A 17,903-nucleotide genomic window follows, 5' to 3' on the forward strand; every position below is an offset into this window, starting at 1 on the left:
ATATTGATTTTTGTCATTTTGTTTGACATTCTGCTTCAAATCACTAGTGCTTAACTGCTATTTTCTAATTCCAACTACACCTGTTCTGCCTTTCATGCAACCATTTCATCTCATGTCAGCACCGTTTGAATATCAGCTCACAGTGTTGAGACGTTTCCTCATTGGTGCGTTCAAATGCTCATGGAAAAAATCCAACCATAGAAACTTTTCTTATTTCAAGCAGCTATCAGAGTTACAGTCTTTTTGGCAAATTATCTTTTGGTTATATTCTTTGTTGACATCTGGTTGAGTGCAGTGGTCTAAGAGCGTTTAAAAAACGTCACACAGAACACCCACAGGCAACTACCGCAGTAGTTGTTCTGCAGAATTTGTTATACATTTTTTTTTTTAAATTGAATATTAGTACTGCATCTAATGCAAATTTATTTAAGTAATGTTTTTTTTATAATAAGATTACTTACACATAGTAGTCAAGCGGTGGTTGTCTTTGTATTGCCATTCATTTTGTTTCCCTTCACTGTTTTGACTAAACAGTATTTAAATATTAAGCATTTTAATCCATTGCTGAATATGCCAAAAAAATCCATCTTGCTGTTCAAATCGTGAAACACTGGATGAACCTTAGTACATTTTCTACTATCACACATTTACAGTATATTTCATTGTAAATTAATTCTGGTCAGAGAAAATGTTAACATTCATGTGTGTTCATACATGTGTGCGATTCCCTCTAAAAACACTTCTACAGCACTGCTGCAGTACAGAGAGAGGATCAAAACCCTGCTGCTGTGCTGGGCGCCACCCCCCACCCCCCACCCCAGACACAGCTTTCAAGAGCAGAGTGTGCCATCCACACACACCACCAGTCTGACATGACTCCTGACCTGGATCACTACCACTGACCTCTCAATGCTGGTAAAACCTTTATTTGCTCTTTTATCTATTTCAATATATATCAGAGATGTATATACTTCATAATTAAAAACCAAGTCAGTGGTTTTGTATTTGAATCTCAAATATGATCTTTTTTTTCCTTAGAAAGTAAAAACACTTGCATGCTGAACTTCATTGTTGGCTGTGAGGTAAGATTTGATTTTCAGAAAATGATTGCAAGTTGTGAAAATGTATCACGTCCGTAATTCATGCAGTAGATACACGCAGAGATAAATTTATTTTTCTCAAACTTACTCAAGTACATTAGTTAAGTCTTTCACATTTGCCAGAGTTTCAGACTCTCTCAAACTCTTTCTAAATCTTTTCTGTTGGTGTTGTGCTTGTGCTACATTGTTCTGATGTAGCTGCTTGTTTCTTTCCAGAATAGAGTTTTGCAGAACATATGCGAAATTTCCATGCTTGAATACAAATTCAAGCATTCAGATGAGCTAATGTGACATTATCGTACACCTAACATATGTCATACTTGTATTTTGTTGTCATTTTTTCATTCATTCATTTTCACTTTTAAGCAAATTATTGCTTCACTGCTGCTACAAGCTTGAACTAGGAACTACTTTCAGTAACAAAAGTCACAGGAAGGAAAAAAAATTGACAATCTTGTACTTCGTGGGTCAGATGAACCAAATATAACTGTCCTCTACAAACAGGATTAAGTAAGAAGTAAGATTTGTGTGTGTGTGCGTGTGTGTGTGTGTGTGTGTGTGTGTGTGTGTGTGTGTGTGTGTCCAGTGCCTCTCTGTAGGATCATCGACCTGACAGAAAACCATGACAGGTTCCGTCAAGGTTTTCCTCATATACTGTCTTCTTCAAGGTAAGCTGTTCCACATTTGAATGTGTTACAGATGTCTTACAATTATGCACAAATACAAATATACAAAAAACATTTACTGTCTGCTGTTATTTGGAATGGTTTGGTTTTCCTTTTAATAATGAGAGTTTATCATTTTCTTGTCATCTTATTGCAATAGTGGACCTTCACCACTTGTTGAAATACTTATTTGTGTGTTTACCTTGGCTGATATTTAATATTGATATGTTGATATTGTTGTTATTGTTTCACCTCAGGCGGTTTATGCCAACACTGGGCAGCCTTCATGCCCCAGGCAGTGGAGGGGCTGAGTGGATCCTGCGTGATCATCCCCTGCACTTTCACCTTGCCGCCAGGTTGGGATCAATACCTGGATGATTCATGCAAGGCCATTTGGAAGAAAGGCAGCTGGAGTCGAACGCAGGTGTTTGATTCCAGCCTCACTGGGGCAAGTGCGAGCTTAAACATCCTGCAGGGAGACCTAACGGGGAACCTGCGTGACAAGGACTGCACCACCATCTTCAACAACCTGCCATCCAACCATTATGACAACTACTACTTCAGACTGCACTGTGAGAACGATCTCAAGTTCAACTTTCAAACGAGTGTCCTCATCACCGCTCAAGGTGTGTCCTACTGTATGTCACACGCTGTTACGCATGTAAAGCCACTTCTTTTGGTTTCTCTCTTTTCATTTCCTTGCTGTTCCCTCCTCAGATTCGCTGCCCAGACCTACCATAACTCCATCCAGGCTGGAGGTGGAAGAAGGGACTCCGGTGAGGTTGAACTGCTCGACCGTAGCTCCCTGTCCCATTCTCCCCCCAGTTCTGACATGGAGCCCCAGTGTGGGTGACACTGAGGAGAGCGTGGAAGCTAAATCTATGACCTCTGTGATGAACTTCACCGCATCTCACCTCCACAATGGACAGAAGTTCTCGTGCACCATTCTCTACAACCGACAAGCTGGCAACAGTGACCTTGTGTATGAAAAAAGTTTGACCATCCGTGTTCTCTGTGAGTATGTTTCTGGTACTTTAATGTCCTGTTGTTGTGTTGGGTGTTGTGTCAGATCAAAAACATATCATATCATCTCACATAATATATGTGATAACAAAAATCAATATGTATGGGTTTTTAATCCTCTAACCAGCTTCTGCTTCTGCTGTAATCAGGAAGTCCAGTTTGACCACCATCCCTCTGCAGAATTTGGATACAAATGTGTTTTTATACTTACAACTACTGACTTTTTTGGACAACCCTGAACCAATTTAATCAGCTGCAAAAGGATTTTTCACAACCTGGCAGCCCAAATGTTCTAAAGTCCTAAAGCCTTAATAAATGCTTTATTAACATTAATAATCCAAATCGATACGTGAGTGATTGTTGGCTGAACCTGTAACTGGATAACGAGTAGAGAAATCAAATGAATCTAATGAATGGTTAAAGGGGCACTAATCAATATTGTTATAGGAGCAATGGATCAAATGACGATGTGTGATGTAAAGGATGATGGTGGTGACGAGCAGCGCGAGAATCATCTCCTGAAATCTCTCACTTAATTTTGTTTTGTTTTTGTGGGTCTGAACTTTACTGTTTAGGCTCTCATCAATGGCGATTCCACTGCTGTTAGCAGGAAAAGCTCTAATAAACCTACTTGAGTTAAGAACGGTCAGAGAGACCAAGTTAGCGACTCGCTGGTGAATACATAGTGGAGCATGTAGCAGCCAAAGAGCCTAATTTTCCCATCAGGTACCAGGTGTTGCTCTCTGTGTCTGCTGGGTGTGAAAAGAACTTGAACTTTTTTGCTAGCCAACATGCTCCTTCATCAACTTTATACAGTGACAATATGTCTGGGTTTGTTTACAACATGTTGATCTATGCGTGCTGGTACGTCACTCATTCAGTTGTTCAAAATTCTCTTCCAGATCCTCCTAATAACACATCAGTCAGTTACTCTGGTCCTGTTCAAGAGGGCAGCCCAGTGACTCTAACCTGCAACACTAACGCAAATCCAGCTGTGGACAGCTACACCTGGTACAAAGTGGATGGAGATCAGGTGACAGCAGTGGGTTCTAAGAAGAGGATTTCAACTACGGTCTCGGAGGTCGACAGCCAATTTTTCTGCAAAGTCAGTAACAGATATGGAACCCAGAACTCATCTGTCACTCAGATAGACGTACAGTGTAAGTCAAAATAAAAAAAGAAACCCAGATAACAAATACTGACCAGCAACACAGATTAAATCCATCATGTTTTTACTTTTCCAGTTCCTCCCAAAGATGCCACCGTAATCGTCGACCCTAACGGTCCAATACTGGCGGGCAGCTCTGTCACTCTGTTCTGTAGGAGCCGTGCCAACCCACCTGTGACCAACTACACCTGGTACAAAGATGAGGAAGAGGATGCAGAGCCAGGATCCAGCTTAGTTCTAAGCGGAGTGGACCTGGGCCATAGTGGTGACTACCACTGTGCAGCAAAAAACGAGCTGGGAGAGGACGTTTCAGCACCGATTCAGCTGGACATTCAGTGTAAGTTCATTTTACACAGTAAAGACATTCATGTGCACTGATAACAAACACCCAAACTGTACATTTCCAGTGTGCTCATATGCTGAATATGGCTCTACTGTACATCCAGCTGTGGTCACCCAAACATGATCTGAAGCCAAGACTCAGTCACAGGGCGACACTGCGGTGTCTGGGCCGTGGACTGTAAGGCATTGTTGCATTGCGTGACATCCTCAAACTCCTTTCTATGTCAACGGTCCACCATGACTGAGCTCTGTTGTACGTCCACATGTGTGCCAGTGTGTTAGTTCATGTGTAGATGATTTGTTTGGTGTTTGTCTTTATTTAGACGTCATTTCCAACCACAGTAAATGAAGAGGTTGTTTCAGTTTACTGAAGACAACTCAAAATGTAAATTCATTTTCTATAGACCATAGAAGCATTTATTGACCTTTATAATGTCTATAAAACACCAACCTTTTGCTTTCTTTGTATATTTGACAAAGAAAAGATTGTAGTTTCCATTAATCATTCACCTTCATAAATATGTTTAGTCATTGAAACAGCATGACATTGTAAAATATAGATTTTACTTTTTTGCTGAATACAAGAAGCTCAATTCAAGAGTTCACCTCATGAAGGTAAAAGTTCAGTCTTGGAAAAGGCTGTTTTGGAACTTTTGATCATAAAACATGATCTTCATCAAATTTGTCTTGGAATTGTAGATATTCAAATTTCAAAATTTTTTTCTGACCCCCTTTGGGACTCCTTGTCCACATTGGTTTAAAAATAGAGATTTAAAGTTAATTTTCGATCTTGGAAACAGCAGTCGAGAAAACCTTGTGTTCTACAGAGTTTTTTACCACTACATTTGCTAGTTTTTGTTACGTGTAAATCTGCCTCTGTGCTGCCAACATGCCACCCTAAATGGGCAAAGAAAGCTGTAGGTTTTCACTCCAAAGTCCCCAAAAAAGTGAATATTGTTAAAATCTCTGGTTAAAAGTGTGAGACATATTCTCATCCATTTGTCCTTTTTTAAAGATATCAACTTGTGCGACATTAACATAACGTACTAAATCAAACCATGAATTTATGACCTTTAACAGCCCAAAAACCTGCCATGAATCAACGTCATCTCTGCATTCCCAACAAATAAGCCATACCTCTGGATACAGGACTAACAGAAACGCTTTCTTTCTCAGATCCTCCCAAGAACACCTCAGTTTCAGTTGACCCCTCTGGTCCCGTCCCGGACGGCAGCTCTGTAACTCTGACCTGCACGAGCATCGCCAACCCGGCAGCGGTTAACATCACCTGGTTCAGAGTGGCTGGAAGGGAGAAGGAGGTGGTGGGCTCTGAGCAAGACTTCACATTCAATGTGACCAAACTCTCAGAGGATCAGTATTACTGTGAAGCTCTGAATGTCCACGGAGCCGAATGCTCAGAGCCCACCAGTATTGATGTCACATGTAAGATTGTTATATTTATCCTTTTATCAATTGCAAACCTTTATTTTTCCCAAGACCAACATGTACAAATAACCAATCACATTCTCTGTCTCAGTTGCTCCAGAGATCCTGCCTTCTTCCCGCTGCGTCAAGATTTTATCCCAGATCCGATGTACCTGCGACAGCCAGGGGAACCCACCTCCCTCCCTGGTTTGGGAACTGGCCGGGGAGCCCGTCAATCACTCTGCTGACATCCCGATCAGGGAAGTTCCCCTGGGGAGCCTGGGCATGAGGAGCCTCATCACGTTGTACCGTCTGGACGAAAACATGCCCTCTCTAGTCTGCCTCAGCATCAACTCACTGGGCTCTGATAGTTTTACGTTCAACATGTCCTCCAGTGAGACGCAGCTAGGTAGAGGAATCAGGAAGCTGCATTTATATTTGGTTTTTGTTTTGCATAATCTGCCTCTGTCTGGTTTACCTACTTATTTGGTGTGTGGGAACTTTTCAGGCCTCCACGCTTTGTCTCTCCTGGTCGGCTCTGCAGTGGGTGCACTGGGGATGCTGGTGGTCTGTGTCCCGCTGCTGCTATTCTTTTGCAGGTGAGACATGTTGAAACACAGCATAAAAGACGTTAGCAAACACCCTAAATACAGCACTGTTAACATGACATTTGGGTTCATTTCCAGTGGGCAACAATGGCTACCCCAGAGCAAATATATGTCCATGGAAAGAATAAAAATAATAAAGCACTGTGTCTATAACAATGACTTTTATTTTGATTGTAGGAAAAGGAAAGCCAGCGTTTCACTCGTCAAAGGCTTGGTGGACACTTCAGACATTTTAGTTACTAATGAGGTGAGTTTATGCCCTTGCACAAACATACACGTGTATGTGCTGTTGGTGAAAACGTTAAGATGCATAACAACAGGAAAATGAAAAGTGAGAGTGTCATTATGTGAGGTACTTCACACTTTACGCCCCTTCCTGTATGTATTCCCCTGTGTGTCACCTTATCACTGTGAGTCTGAGAGGTGGAAGTTTAAAGTTGGTTCATAAAAAGTGTAAAAAGTACAGCAGAGTCTCAGTCTCTGCTCTCTATTTGTACGCTGAGCACGTTCCAAATACTGCTCTTTCTGAGTGATGGCTTCATATGCTGCTTCTGCTCATCTCTATAATGGTGAACTGGTGCTGGTAGTAAACAAAGAACACGCTGCTACAAACATCTAGTCAGACCTAACTGGGTAACGAGAAATACAATCTCCTCTTCTCCATTACTGAAGCAAATCTCTTGCTTTCCTGTAGACCAACTCTTCAAAGGTGGATGTGGTTTATGTCAATAAAGCCATTCTGGAAGAGGAAGGAGTAGTTAGGGAAGACCCACTCCATTACGCCAATGTGGACTTTGCTAAACTCCAGGCTAAATCAGAGGGGAAGCTCGAGGAAGGGGAGATCAGGGGTCTGGCCTCCAAGACGACGGAGTATGCTGAGATCCGTCTGCACTCCAAGACAAGCAACGGAGGAGATGCAAACGAAGAAGAGACAGTTGCAGACACTCATTTGGGACAAGAGAAAGACACTGATGGTCTCATAGGACAGGTCAGTGAAAAGGTTGTGGCTTAACTTTAGGGGAAATGACAGCTGAAACTCTTCAGCTGAAAGCTTCAAGCACAGGACTTTACCATGTCCCGCATCAGTTTCCCACAGTCAGCAGAGCCCAGCGGAGCAGAACAACCTCGTAAAGTCTGCAGCAGAGGGGGCAGCAGCTGCACCGCAGGCAACCTTATTTAAAGTGAATAGTGCCACACACTTGTGTTTAGCTCTCAACTTTTGTCACTGCAACACTTTTTTTCTCAATCTTTCTTTTGTTTTTCACTGAAAGATTGCCCTATAACAGTCAGAGTTCAGTCAGTGTTCCCTTTAAACTTGACCCTCATTCTTCTTCACTATGTGGTTCACTGCTACAGATTAATGCTGTTTATTTTAACATTTCAATGCTAACTTTTGTGTAATAGTTCTTTCGATTTATTATTTAAAACCTTTGTGTAGAGTCAAAGAAGCAGGTACACAGAGTGACATTTGTCAAAAGCTTTTTTATTGGTTATTTTGTTTTTCATTAAAACACATAAATGTTTGTACTCATTAAAAAAAACAAACCCCAAAAAACATTTTTCCCGCGCTTCAGTTGGCACTCATACAAGAGCTGGAGTCAAAGCGTGCTATGAAATGGAGCAGTATGCATATAGCCCGTTGTTTGGACAGACATATTTCACAGACAAGCCTTAGTAATGCCACAACATTACAGCCATGCCATTTTGTGTTGGAGCGTGTCACAGTTAAGTCAATCAATTTTGCAAATATGTACATTTTCCCACACATACATTCTTTTATAACTCAAGAGAATACAAATAAGTTATTTTAGCTTCATATTTCATGTGCCCTGGGTCTGGATTAAGCTCATAACATTGGTTAGTTCCCTCCCTTCTGTTTGATGCTTGTTACTGCACACTAATAAAAGCAGACAGGCACTAAAAATATATATAACAGGAGCGGAAAAAAAACATACAGTTGAGTGATAAAACCTGATGAAGTTAAATTTCAGAAGCAAAGTGGCCGTACCTGTAAGGTAGGACAGGAATACCTGAGGTCAGATTTTGATGTCAGAGTACTGGGTCCGCTCTTCATCAGAGGAGCTCGTGTCGCTGCTTGTGTCGCTGCTTGTGTCGCTGCTCGTGTCGCTGCTCGTGTCTCTGCCAGTTCTCTGATGTCCGGGCTTTGCCTTGAAGCTCACCCTTGAATAATTGAGCTCTACTTCATCCTCGCTGGTGTCCGTGTCAGAGTTCAGTGGATTTGGAGATCTGGCTGCCTGTGCTGCGACGTTCTCGTAGTCCTCCAGCCTTTGTTGTTCATTCTAAGAGGATAACAGAGAAGCCACTAGGTCATTTACTAAATAGGGTTTACTTCTTCTCTCTTTTCTAGATTTAAAAAAAAAGTAGCTCTCCTCTAATCATGTGCTGTAACCATAAACACAACGTAGATCAACTATTAATATGACTTCGACATTAAACAAAATGGCCTACAGTGGCATAATGTAAGTAACTGAACATGACACATGAAAAGAACGTGGTTTATAGGTTTCTGACCTTTCCAGGTTGCTTGGACACCATAGCATACACAGCATCTGCTTTTTCCTGTTTGTTCCTAGAAAAACAAAAGTCAGCGAAAGTGCCATAATCATACACTGTTGCCCATAAAGTTGGAATAATTGTTTAATACCCTCAATTTTGTTAAAGCCTGAATACACAGTTTGCAAAGGTTAATTGTGGTTTAAGTTTCACTGTGATATGTTTGGAAGAGTTTGATCGATAGAGTTGAGAAGATATACACTTTATTTATCAAGAATAAATCACATTGTCACAATCATTTCACGAGAAGAGGTAAAAAAAACATTTTATTCCAACTTAACAGGCAACAGTGTACGTTTCGTGTCTTGGTATTACATGAAAAACGTAAACTCATTCTCACTTTTGCTTCTTTCCAAAGTGTAAAGAAGCGTAGTTGAGGGACTCGTCCTCTGTGTGTCCTCCTTGCTGTCTGATTGGCTTTTGTGCAGAAGCTCCCTGAGCAGGTGCGGACAGAAAAACAGTGAATGTACAACAGCATCTGAATCAGTTCATTCATTGAGCCTGAAAATGGAAGCTGCGGGTCGTCCGTCGTTCTGAGCGGTTAGTGTCCTGACAAACGGTGAGGACGGAGCTACAGCACAGTGGGCAACGCAACAGCTTGATCATTGAAAGACACATCCGCTTGTTTAAAGTAGAGCAAGACAAATGCTGATTTTAGAGGGCTGAGACCAGTGTGGATGTTTGCACTAATATGTGTGTTGAACTGAAATGGTTGGAGCCCCTGAAGTCCTGAAACATGATGTTGATGATTCTTTTTTTTATCTTAAGAGCACATTTTAAAGTCTTGCTTGAGATCCCTTTTGGGTTCTCAGGGGCTTTGTACTATTGCCATTGTGAGGATTGTTTTAGAAATTATGAGATTGTGATTACAAGGATTTATTATTTCTGCTCAAACATAACCAAAAAGTTTCTTGCTAAAACTGCTAAAAGATCTTTTTGCAGTTTTAAAGTTTCAGCGTTCTATGTGGCTGTTTTGAGGAAAGAACTTCCATCACATTGAAGATGGACAACATCGGGGCATTTGCATCTTCTTTAAAAAAGTAGTTAGAAGACTGACTTCTCCTAAACACTGGTTCCTCAGACTTCCATAGTGCCACTCAATTTTTTTTACAGACTCCCCCCCTCCTCATACACCCTGCCACCTTGTTTCTAATGCAGGTTTCTAAGCCCAAACTGACCATGTGATTTTTCAAAAACTCCTCTCAGAGCCCCAGATGACATGCACTCATGGCACTGCTTGTGTATTATCGGTAGTTTGCCCCTGTAATACTCCAATACTCTTAAAAATGGTAATTTCTAGTAAAGTCTCCCATATTTATTATTCTCTCTTTGTAGTGAAACTTCCTTTGAGTTGCTTGACTCACCTGTTCTCCGGAGGGCAGATTCACAGTGCAGTAAACACTGCTGATGTTGGATGCCGGCCTGTGGAGCAACAGCGGTCATAAGAAAAAGAACATGCACACTCAGTGACTGATTATAATAAATAACAGGGCAGAGTCTAATTGTGTCATTCATGTCTGGGGGATCTTAAATGGCTGCTTTGACTCTGCCATGAGCAGCAGCGTCCAGCTCTCAGAGTGTGCCTTGTCCCGGCTGGCTGCTGTCTTACGTGCTGTCTGGAACAGGCTGGTGTCGTTGGGCGTTTGGACGGCTCAGCTGGTCTGCCAGGAGGTCATCTCTGCTCCTGAAAGGCCCTGCCATGATGGGCTCGCTCATCGGATTCCTCCTCATGGAGCTGGTCCACCAACCCTTGATTAGTTTGCACACACACACACACACACACACACACACACACACAAAGATATATAATTTATGTCTAGATTCGTTCAATAAGGAAGCAGAAAAAAGTTTGAACAAATGAGTCATCACCAGAAAACCCACCATGTTGGTGGGGCTTTGTCGAATTGATTTATTCTTCTTGTGTCTGAAAGCACAAAGAGATGTGACCGTGGTTACAGATGCCAGATCATCTGTGGAATTATTTTTGTTTTTGATTAAAAAAAAAAAAACACGCTGTTGTCATTCTTTACCTGTAGACAAAGAAAATCAAGCAAATAACAAGCAGGATGGTGAGACAAAGGAAGAAGAGCTTCAGGATGTTCTCTAAGCTTCCTGTGGTTAGAAGAGACAGAGCATCAGTATATAGATACAAATCTCTGAACAAGCACCACAGTTTCAAACTGCTCTGATTATATCAGAGGAAATGGTGTTTTCTGATTTGTCAAAAAGCAATATGCAGTACACATACAGACACATGGCCTTGGATTCACTCACGGTCAAACAGCTGGATCTGGTCAGATGCTTTCTGATTAATTTCATTTTTTGCGATGCAGTAGTAGGCCCCAGGTTCATCTGAATACACTGTGTGGCTCTGGTGGTTTGACACATTTACTTCTACTCCCTCCTCATTTATCTTGTACCATGTATATTGTGTAACTGGAGGATAGCTGTGACTGCTGCAGGTCAGCGTCACATAACTGGTCCCGTCAGGCTGCTGCTGCTTTGGTTCTCTTAGGATCTTGGTGTGTTTTGGAGCATCTGAGCAGGGGAATTTAGGAGCAAAGGAAGCAGGACAAAATTATGTATTATGTAATTATGTATTATGTATTTATGGTGACAGCACAAGTGAAAAGACACTTTAAAGCCACTGTATGCAGATTTTGAAAATTTGAACTGCCCACAAGATGAAAGATGCCATAATGACATAGCAATTCTACACACATGCTATTATTTTTTCTCAAATTCAAAAAGGAATTAATTGCAGAAACGTGATTCAGTCGAGCAACAGTTACTGTCTAGATTTACGGGTACTTCAGTTATTTACAGTTGGTAATGATAACGTAAGTAGGAATGCGTCAGAAAAAGGCAATGAGACGGAAAACTGTCAGCAAGCCAACGTGGATCTACAAAGTGCAGGATGGATTTAAATTGGATTTCTCATGTTTGAGAGGCTTTGTGGATACACATGGCGCATTTTGGTGAAAAACACTGAATGTGAGCGTAACTTTGTTTACAAGAAAATCCCACAGGATATACCTTTAACAACTATCAGTGATGCTACTTCCTCATTTCCTCTAAACTTTCCAGTCTGTGCAACAAAACTCTCACTTGAGCCACCACTTTCTCCTTCACATTAAGTTTTTGGCCTCACACAGCCTAGAATAATGTTTTGTATTTAGTCCTAGTTCTACGTACATGAATGAATCATCATGAATGCATCAGTCTACTCACACTTGACTTTAACCTCAGCTTGCTGTGATTTTCCCGTTCCCATTTCATTCCTGGCTTCGCAGCTGTACAGTCCAATGTCAGAAAGACCGGCAGACTTTATGGTGAAGGTCTGAGTCGCCCAGATGATTTCACTCTTTCCATCAGTCGTCTTGATCCAGGTGACAGAGGTCACTGGTGGGTGGGACTGGGCGGTGCAGCGCAGTACCAACGGCATGTTTTCATTCACAGTGAGGCCAGGCTGAGCTTGTACAATCACGTCTTCGGGCTGATCTGCATTTCCCAGAAATATAGTAAAAGTGTATAAATATAGTAAAGACAAGAGTCAGAGCTAAATATTGTCAGGTATTATGACCTGTATAGTAGCCACTATCATGATCCTAGACCTTTAATAATAACCTTTAAAATGTAGTGGAACAGAAGAATAAAGTAGCAGAAAGTGGAAATAATCAAGTAAAGTACAGTGTGTAACTGCATGTAGATACATTCTGCCACTAATTTGACATGTATGTAAGGTATAATGTACATTATGATTCAACCATTAGAAACCACTGGTGTGGACAGGTAATCAAAATAGTTTCATTTCACATGGAAAGATAAAAAGTTCTACTGATCTAGATCTAGATTAAGTCACAATAACTTTATTGAAAGTTTTGGGTCTGTTGTGATTAGTTTGATTAGCGCAATGAAACACTCACGTCTCACCACCAACTTCCTTTGGCTGCTTTTCAATGAACCTTCCTTGTTCGTAGCGCTACAGGTGTAAAAGCCTCTGTCAGACGACTTTACATCCATAGTGTGGTGGAGAGTGTTGGGATGCTGATGAATATCAGCCTCAGTGAGAACCCGCACTGAAGACCAAGCATTTGTCTTTGTCAAGGTGAGCGTTGACAATGGGAAGCTTTCAACAGTGCAGTTGATGGTGATGCGCTGACCTTCCCTGACATCAGCATCCATCGACAGTCTGAGATTGGTGGGAGGATCTGCGTAGAGGGAGCAGCGCTGTGTTTGATTTTCAGGAGGAGAGATTCACTTTCAAACATATTGCTTGATGTTACAGCAGCAGGAAGTCGACCTCTGTCCTGAAAACTTAAACACTGTTTAGGAAATACTATTATTCGCTCTCTGAGTGAGTTCGATGAAAACACTGATGTAACTCTCATGTCTGTGTGTTAGCTTAGCTTAGCACAAAGATTGCAAATGGTGGTGTCTAGATGGCCATCGTAGTTTCGCAACAAGATTTGTACATGTTTCTTCATTGTGTGTGTTGCTTGTCACAGTGTATCACTAACCCTAACTATATCCCTAACCTAACCCTAAACCTGAACCTAACCCTAGCTCAAATCTTGGGAGAGTTTCATAAATCTAGGGTTATTACTGAGATGGAACCATTGGAAACAGCCGGCCTGTCCAAAGGTAACCAAGTCAGCCAACCAGCATCTCTATGTTCAATAATTAACGCTTTATATCCATTTGTTTTATCCGTATGGAAACTGAAAACAGTGTACAAATCACAATATTCCTCTAACTTGCCTGCAGCTGCTTGCCGTGAAATGGCGACTTGCGGCTGCTGACTACTGACAGTAATGAGAGTATTCGATATTCTCTTCTAACTCTCTGCCAGAAAGCAAATGAGAACATTTTCTTAAATGTCAAGCTGTTTACCTTTTAACAGACCAGGAAGGATGATTAAAAGGCTATGATTTCTTTTGGTGACTGTGTCAATCAGGAGCAAGAGAAATTTAAATGTCATACATTAAATGTATAATTTTCAGTGTACTTACAGAGAACATTTATGCAATGCGCGTCACTATCCTCCCCTGTACTGATGGCGTTGGTTGCGTTGCATGTGTAACATGCCTCATCTGCTCTTTGCACACTCTTCAAATAAAGAGTCTTTTCAACAGTTTTATAGGACTTCCACTGTGAGCGCTCCATCTGTCTGTTGTCACTGTAGCGGTACCAGGAGTATCCCGTCGGGGCAGGATTGGCATCAGAGTCACAGGTGAATGTGAGGGAGCGACCAAGTTTCACTTCTTTTGGACTGGGGGAAATATTTGACTTGCTTGGGCCGTCTGGAAGGAAATAACAGCTTTAAACTTTTCTATCGTGATACAGTCTGTGTATTTATTTCATTTTCTCTGTAACCATCACAAGGAGCTGTGAAACTTACATTGCACCGTAACCTCAAGGGCTGTTGATGTACCATCACCTGCGGTGTTAAAGGCTCTACATGTGTAGGAGCCACTGTGCTGAGGCTGAATGATGTTGACAACATATGTCTTCCTGTTTTCCTGGATTTCTGCGTAGTCTTTCAACCAAACGTATCTGTGAGGTTGTGGGTTGCCTCTCTTCACATTACAGGTTAAAGTCATTTGATCTCCTTGTTTAATCACAGGAGTAGATGAGATCGTTACCTCAACTTCAGGCGCATCTGAAACACATGATTTCTTTAGGTTAGTGATAATCCACTAAGAATCCTGTAAATAACATGAAAAAGATGAATGGAAATTTCTTCCAAATACCACAGCAAGACCCTCAAAAAGGCACAGCAGTATTACAGCGGTTACAACCGCCGAGAAGCACAAACGCACCAAATCAAATGAATTCAAGTGAAAGCACAGGAAGTACTCACATGTAACATTGATAGTGAGTTTGTCTGTTTGTCCTTTCCCATGTATGTTTGTGGCTTCACAGTGGTACTCTCCACTCTGTGAATCAGTAATTGAGTTGATTGTCCATACAGCACCTGAGTGATTTTCCTCATCTTTAAACCAGGTGAAGGTGGGCTCAGGACGTCCTTTGGCAGAGCAAGTCAGGGTCACAGTCTGCCCTTCTATGACATTTGTATGGCTCGATTTGATCAATGTGTCTTTAGGAGTGTCTGTGTCAACAAATGCAATACAAGTAAGGAGAAGTCAGTCTACATACAGCAAGCAAGCGGATTGTTTGAGGACATTTAACATGCAGAAGGAAGGAGGCATAATGTATTTCAGTTTAATGGCAGTGAAGAGTTATCTAAAGTAGTCTAACATGTAGCCAGAGTGTGAGTGTAGTGTAGATTAACAATATAATTGCATGACTTTTTTCTGACATATAACTGTGAGTAAAAAATGTTAGAGAGCATAAAGAGCATAGAGAATGGTGCAGTTGTATCACGTGCCACTTTTCTGACCTTAAATGTTGTCAACAAATTAAGTAGCAGAAAGTAGACATTTAGTACAACATTTAAAAAAAAAAATCTTATTATCGCCCCTAAAAAGGACATGGCTGAGTAATTCTGCGTTCCAGTTCTGAACTTAAAACAAGAAGCACATAAATACATAAAAACGGTCCATTTATGAACTCACACTCAACAGTTACAGTGACATTGTGAATCAAATATGTGTCCTTGTTATCTTGTGTTTGGCATGAAAACGTCCTCCCATCATCCTTCCAGGTCATCGTCAGACTGTCTGTGGTTCTCTTCCATGTTTCTTGTTTACGCTGTGTCGAGGGAAATCCTTCAATTTGCAGACGTGAAGGACATGATCTTAAAGTGGAGCATGTGAGTGTTATACTGCCAATTTCCTTCACAACAGGTGGTTTCTCAAACGTGATGGGGCATGGATTTTCTGAAGATATGACAATGAGACAGTATCAGCAGAAATGTAATGGTGAATGTACAGAGTAGCAAGTGTTAGTAAGTTAGAATCAATACAATTATACTGTATTAATTATTGAATAAACATTTTTATAGAGGAACTAATTTATACTTTTTCTGCTACAGACACTCTAAGCCTACATTCACATATGGCATTAGTTACTAAGGTGAACAACAAACTAAGGTGTCATAGCAATCACTACTTGATTTCCAATTCTCAACATATTGACTGAAAATGTTATTTTGATTCCTTATAAAATTACATTTGTAATTTGATTATGTGTATGACATTCTATCACAAAATCCAGACTTTATTCCTACTAATGGATTAATTTTTTTTTTAAATATTCATATTATTGAATCGTAACTCAGCCTGGCCTCAAAACCAGCTTATCTCTCAATGTTTGCGGAACTCATTTTATCGCTATATATTTGTAGTATTCTCATCTTACCTGTAACTGTGAGGGTCGTGTTTTCAGTTGCCCATTTTGCAGAAGTGGTTTTTCCCACAAATCTGAAAGCATAGTTTCCGCTGTCACTTTTGTTCAGGTTGCAGATCAAAATACTGCACTCTGGCTTTGGGACTGAGGAGCTATATTTCCAACTTGAAGATGGAGAGCCTGTATATGTCACTCTGCCTGTATAGTCTGCACTAACAGGACGTTTTGCTTCATCTGTGCTATAAATGATGGTGGCAGAATAATAAGAAACATTCCAATTTGGATTCTTCATCCAAAACCAGTATGCACCAGCATCGTCAACATTAGAAGTGGCTTTGCATTTGATTTCAGCACAGGACCCCTCTTTAGCTGTCAGTTGACTGTCTTGTAGTGTGAAGAGTTTTGAATTGCCACTAGCAAAATCTGTGGGGGCGAAAAGACGCATGGAAAAGTAATGTAGCATACGTAATTTTAAAACAAATGTTAAAATATTCAAAACAAACATAGTGTATTAATATAATTCGTACTTTTTAGTACAGCCAGAAAAATCAACCACCTGACTGTCTGAGCAGTCATCTCTGTGGAGCACTAAAGCTTGATATCTGAAACAAAAACACAAGATAGAAAATGTATGTGCATGCATAAACATCATGGAATACCACACCATGGAATTTATTTATATTTTTATTTTAATCTATAGTAAACTCGAGTATATTATTTCAATGCTAATCAGCTTGGCTCAAGATTGACTTTCTTCCTCTTTTTTTTTTCGTCTGTATGTTTTCTTCCTCATCTCAAGATAAAAGGAGGTTCCGCAGCATTGCAAAAATATGCGTTCTCCCTTCTCAGACAACTTGCAGAATTTCTCATTTATTTTTAGTAAATATAAAAGACAGGGAAAGGCAAAATATTGAGGCTCAATGTCCTGTTGCAAACCTCAGTTGATGTAGTGATTGTGTCTCCACACAGCAGAACCCACAATTAACGTTTATCTCTCTTTATTTGCTTCATTACGGTGTAGAGTTCCGTTTCTTTTTTCTTTGATACCTAAAATATGATTTCAGCGGTTTGTTTAAAACACTTTTACCTGCTTTACCAGCCGTGCATTCAAAGTAGACCCGCAATACACTACATACAATATAACATTATTTTTTTTATAGATTTGGTCATTTATTGTCCCAAAACCGAAACATTATGAACATGCCAAAAAAAATTAATACATCATTTTAAAGGCTCCATATACCGTATATATCACACAAAAGCCACTGCATACTTGTGAATACAACACGATAACTTTTTGCTGGGGAAAGTTAAATTCCAAATCACTAACGACTGAATACATTTTCCCATACAACTGAAAATCTTATCCAGAAATCCAAACTTTACTTTCTCTGTGGACACAGATGTGTCACCACCTGGATGGCTGAGGTGAAGCTTCACAGGACAGAGACTGTTTGAGTCAAACGTAGGAAATGTTTCATACTGAAACATACATATGCTCGTTCTTACCTCAGTGGATCCACTTACTGCAGTCAGTAGCACACGGCAGCCCTCCTAAAGTAACACTAAGATTTAAAAAGGGAACAGTGACAGTTGACCCAAAAAAAGAATTTGCATACCCAACCATGCGAGCTGGGGAACACAATCTTTTATATTGCACTGATGAAGATGATGGAGATTTTCCTTC

The 17,903-nt window shown here is 40.6% G+C and overlaps 2 protein-coding genes across 5 annotated transcripts; one reads left to right on the forward strand and one right to left on the reverse strand.

Moving 5' to 3' along the window:
• The first annotated feature begins 1,037 nt into the window (after window positions 1-1,037).
• On the forward strand, window positions 1,038-7,614 carry LOC139204872 (myelin-associated glycoprotein-like). The gene is made up of 12 exons (XM_070834892.1): window positions 1,038-1,082; window positions 1,687-1,768; window positions 2,023-2,391; window positions 2,483-2,779; window positions 3,691-3,948; window positions 4,033-4,293; window positions 5,475-5,741; window positions 5,836-6,132; window positions 6,223-6,322; window positions 6,509-6,578; window positions 7,026-7,319; window positions 7,603-7,614. The coding sequence occupies exons 2-12, from the start codon at window positions 1,723-1,725 to the stop codon at window positions 7,612-7,614; spliced, it is 2,271 nt and encodes a 756-aa protein (XP_070690993.1). The 5' UTR covers window positions 1,038-1,082; window positions 1,687-1,722.
• A 179-nt stretch (window positions 7,615-7,793) lies between these two features.
• Window positions 7,794-17,768, reverse strand: LOC139205778 (B-cell receptor CD22). 4 transcript variants are annotated; one of them, XM_070836090.1, is made up of 17 exons: window positions 17,726-17,768; window positions 16,744-16,818; window positions 16,229-16,639; window positions 15,484-15,747; window positions 14,769-15,017; window positions 14,307-14,567; window positions 13,918-14,208; window positions 12,832-13,116; window positions 12,137-12,406; window positions 11,180-11,443; window positions 10,936-11,017; window positions 10,787-10,829; window positions 10,515-10,654; window positions 10,270-10,327; window positions 9,246-9,340; window positions 8,864-8,921; window positions 7,794-8,631 (listed from the first exon to the last, which is right to left on the reverse strand). In XM_070836090.1, exons 2-17 carry the CDS (start codon window positions 16,790-16,792, stop codon window positions 8,368-8,370), a joined length of 3,084 nt encoding a protein of 1,027 aa, XP_070692191.1. In that variant the 5' UTR covers window positions 16,793-16,818; window positions 17,726-17,768; the 3' UTR covers window positions 7,794-8,367. The 4 variants fall into 4 exon arrangements, with proteins under 4 accessions (XP_070692191.1, XP_070692193.1, XP_070692194.1 ...); XM_070836092.1 differs by lacking the exon at window positions 17,726-17,768 and adding an exon at window positions 17,153-17,171; XM_070836093.1 differs by lacking the exon at window positions 16,744-16,818 and having other exon boundaries at window positions 17,726-17,742.
• Between the last annotated feature and the right edge of the window lie 135 nt (window positions 17,769-17,903).

The sequence above is a fragment of the Pempheris klunzingeri genome, chromosome 8 (genome assembly GCF_042242105.1).
Source record: "Pempheris klunzingeri isolate RE-2024b chromosome 8, fPemKlu1.hap1, whole genome shotgun sequence".
Classification (NCBI taxonomy): Eukaryota; Metazoa; Chordata; class Actinopteri; order Acropomatiformes; family Pempheridae; genus Pempheris; species Pempheris klunzingeri.

What these genes read in the sequence shown, in the direction of transcription:
- LOC139205778 (XM_070836090.1), bottom strand. Translation starts at nt 16,792, where the DNA reads ATGACTGCTCAGACAGTCAGGTGGTTGATTTTTCTGGCTGTACTAAAA. An exon ending in GCATTGCATAAATGTTCTCT is followed by an intron (nt 13,117 to 13,917) that starts GTAAGTACACTG and finishes CCCTCTACGCAG; the next exon opens with ATCCTCCCACCAATCTCAGA. An exon ending in AGCTGAGGTTAAAGTCAAGT is followed by an intron (nt 11,444 to 12,136) that starts GTGAGTAGACTG and finishes TCCCCTGCTCAG; the next exon opens with ATGCTCCAAAACACACCAAG.
- LOC139204872 (XM_070834892.1), top strand. Translation starts at nt 1,723, where the DNA reads ATGACAGGTTCCGTCAAGGTTTTCCTCATATACTGTCTTCTTCAAG. An exon ending in GATTCAGCTGGACATTCAGT is followed by an intron (nt 4,294 to 5,474) that starts GTAAGTTCATTT and finishes TTTCTTTCTCAG; the next exon opens with ATCCTCCCAAGAACACCTCA. An exon ending in CTCCAGTGAGACGCAGCTAG is followed by an intron (nt 6,133 to 6,222) that starts GTAGAGGAATCA and finishes TGGTGTGTGGGA; the next exon opens with ACTTTTCAGGCCTCCACGCT.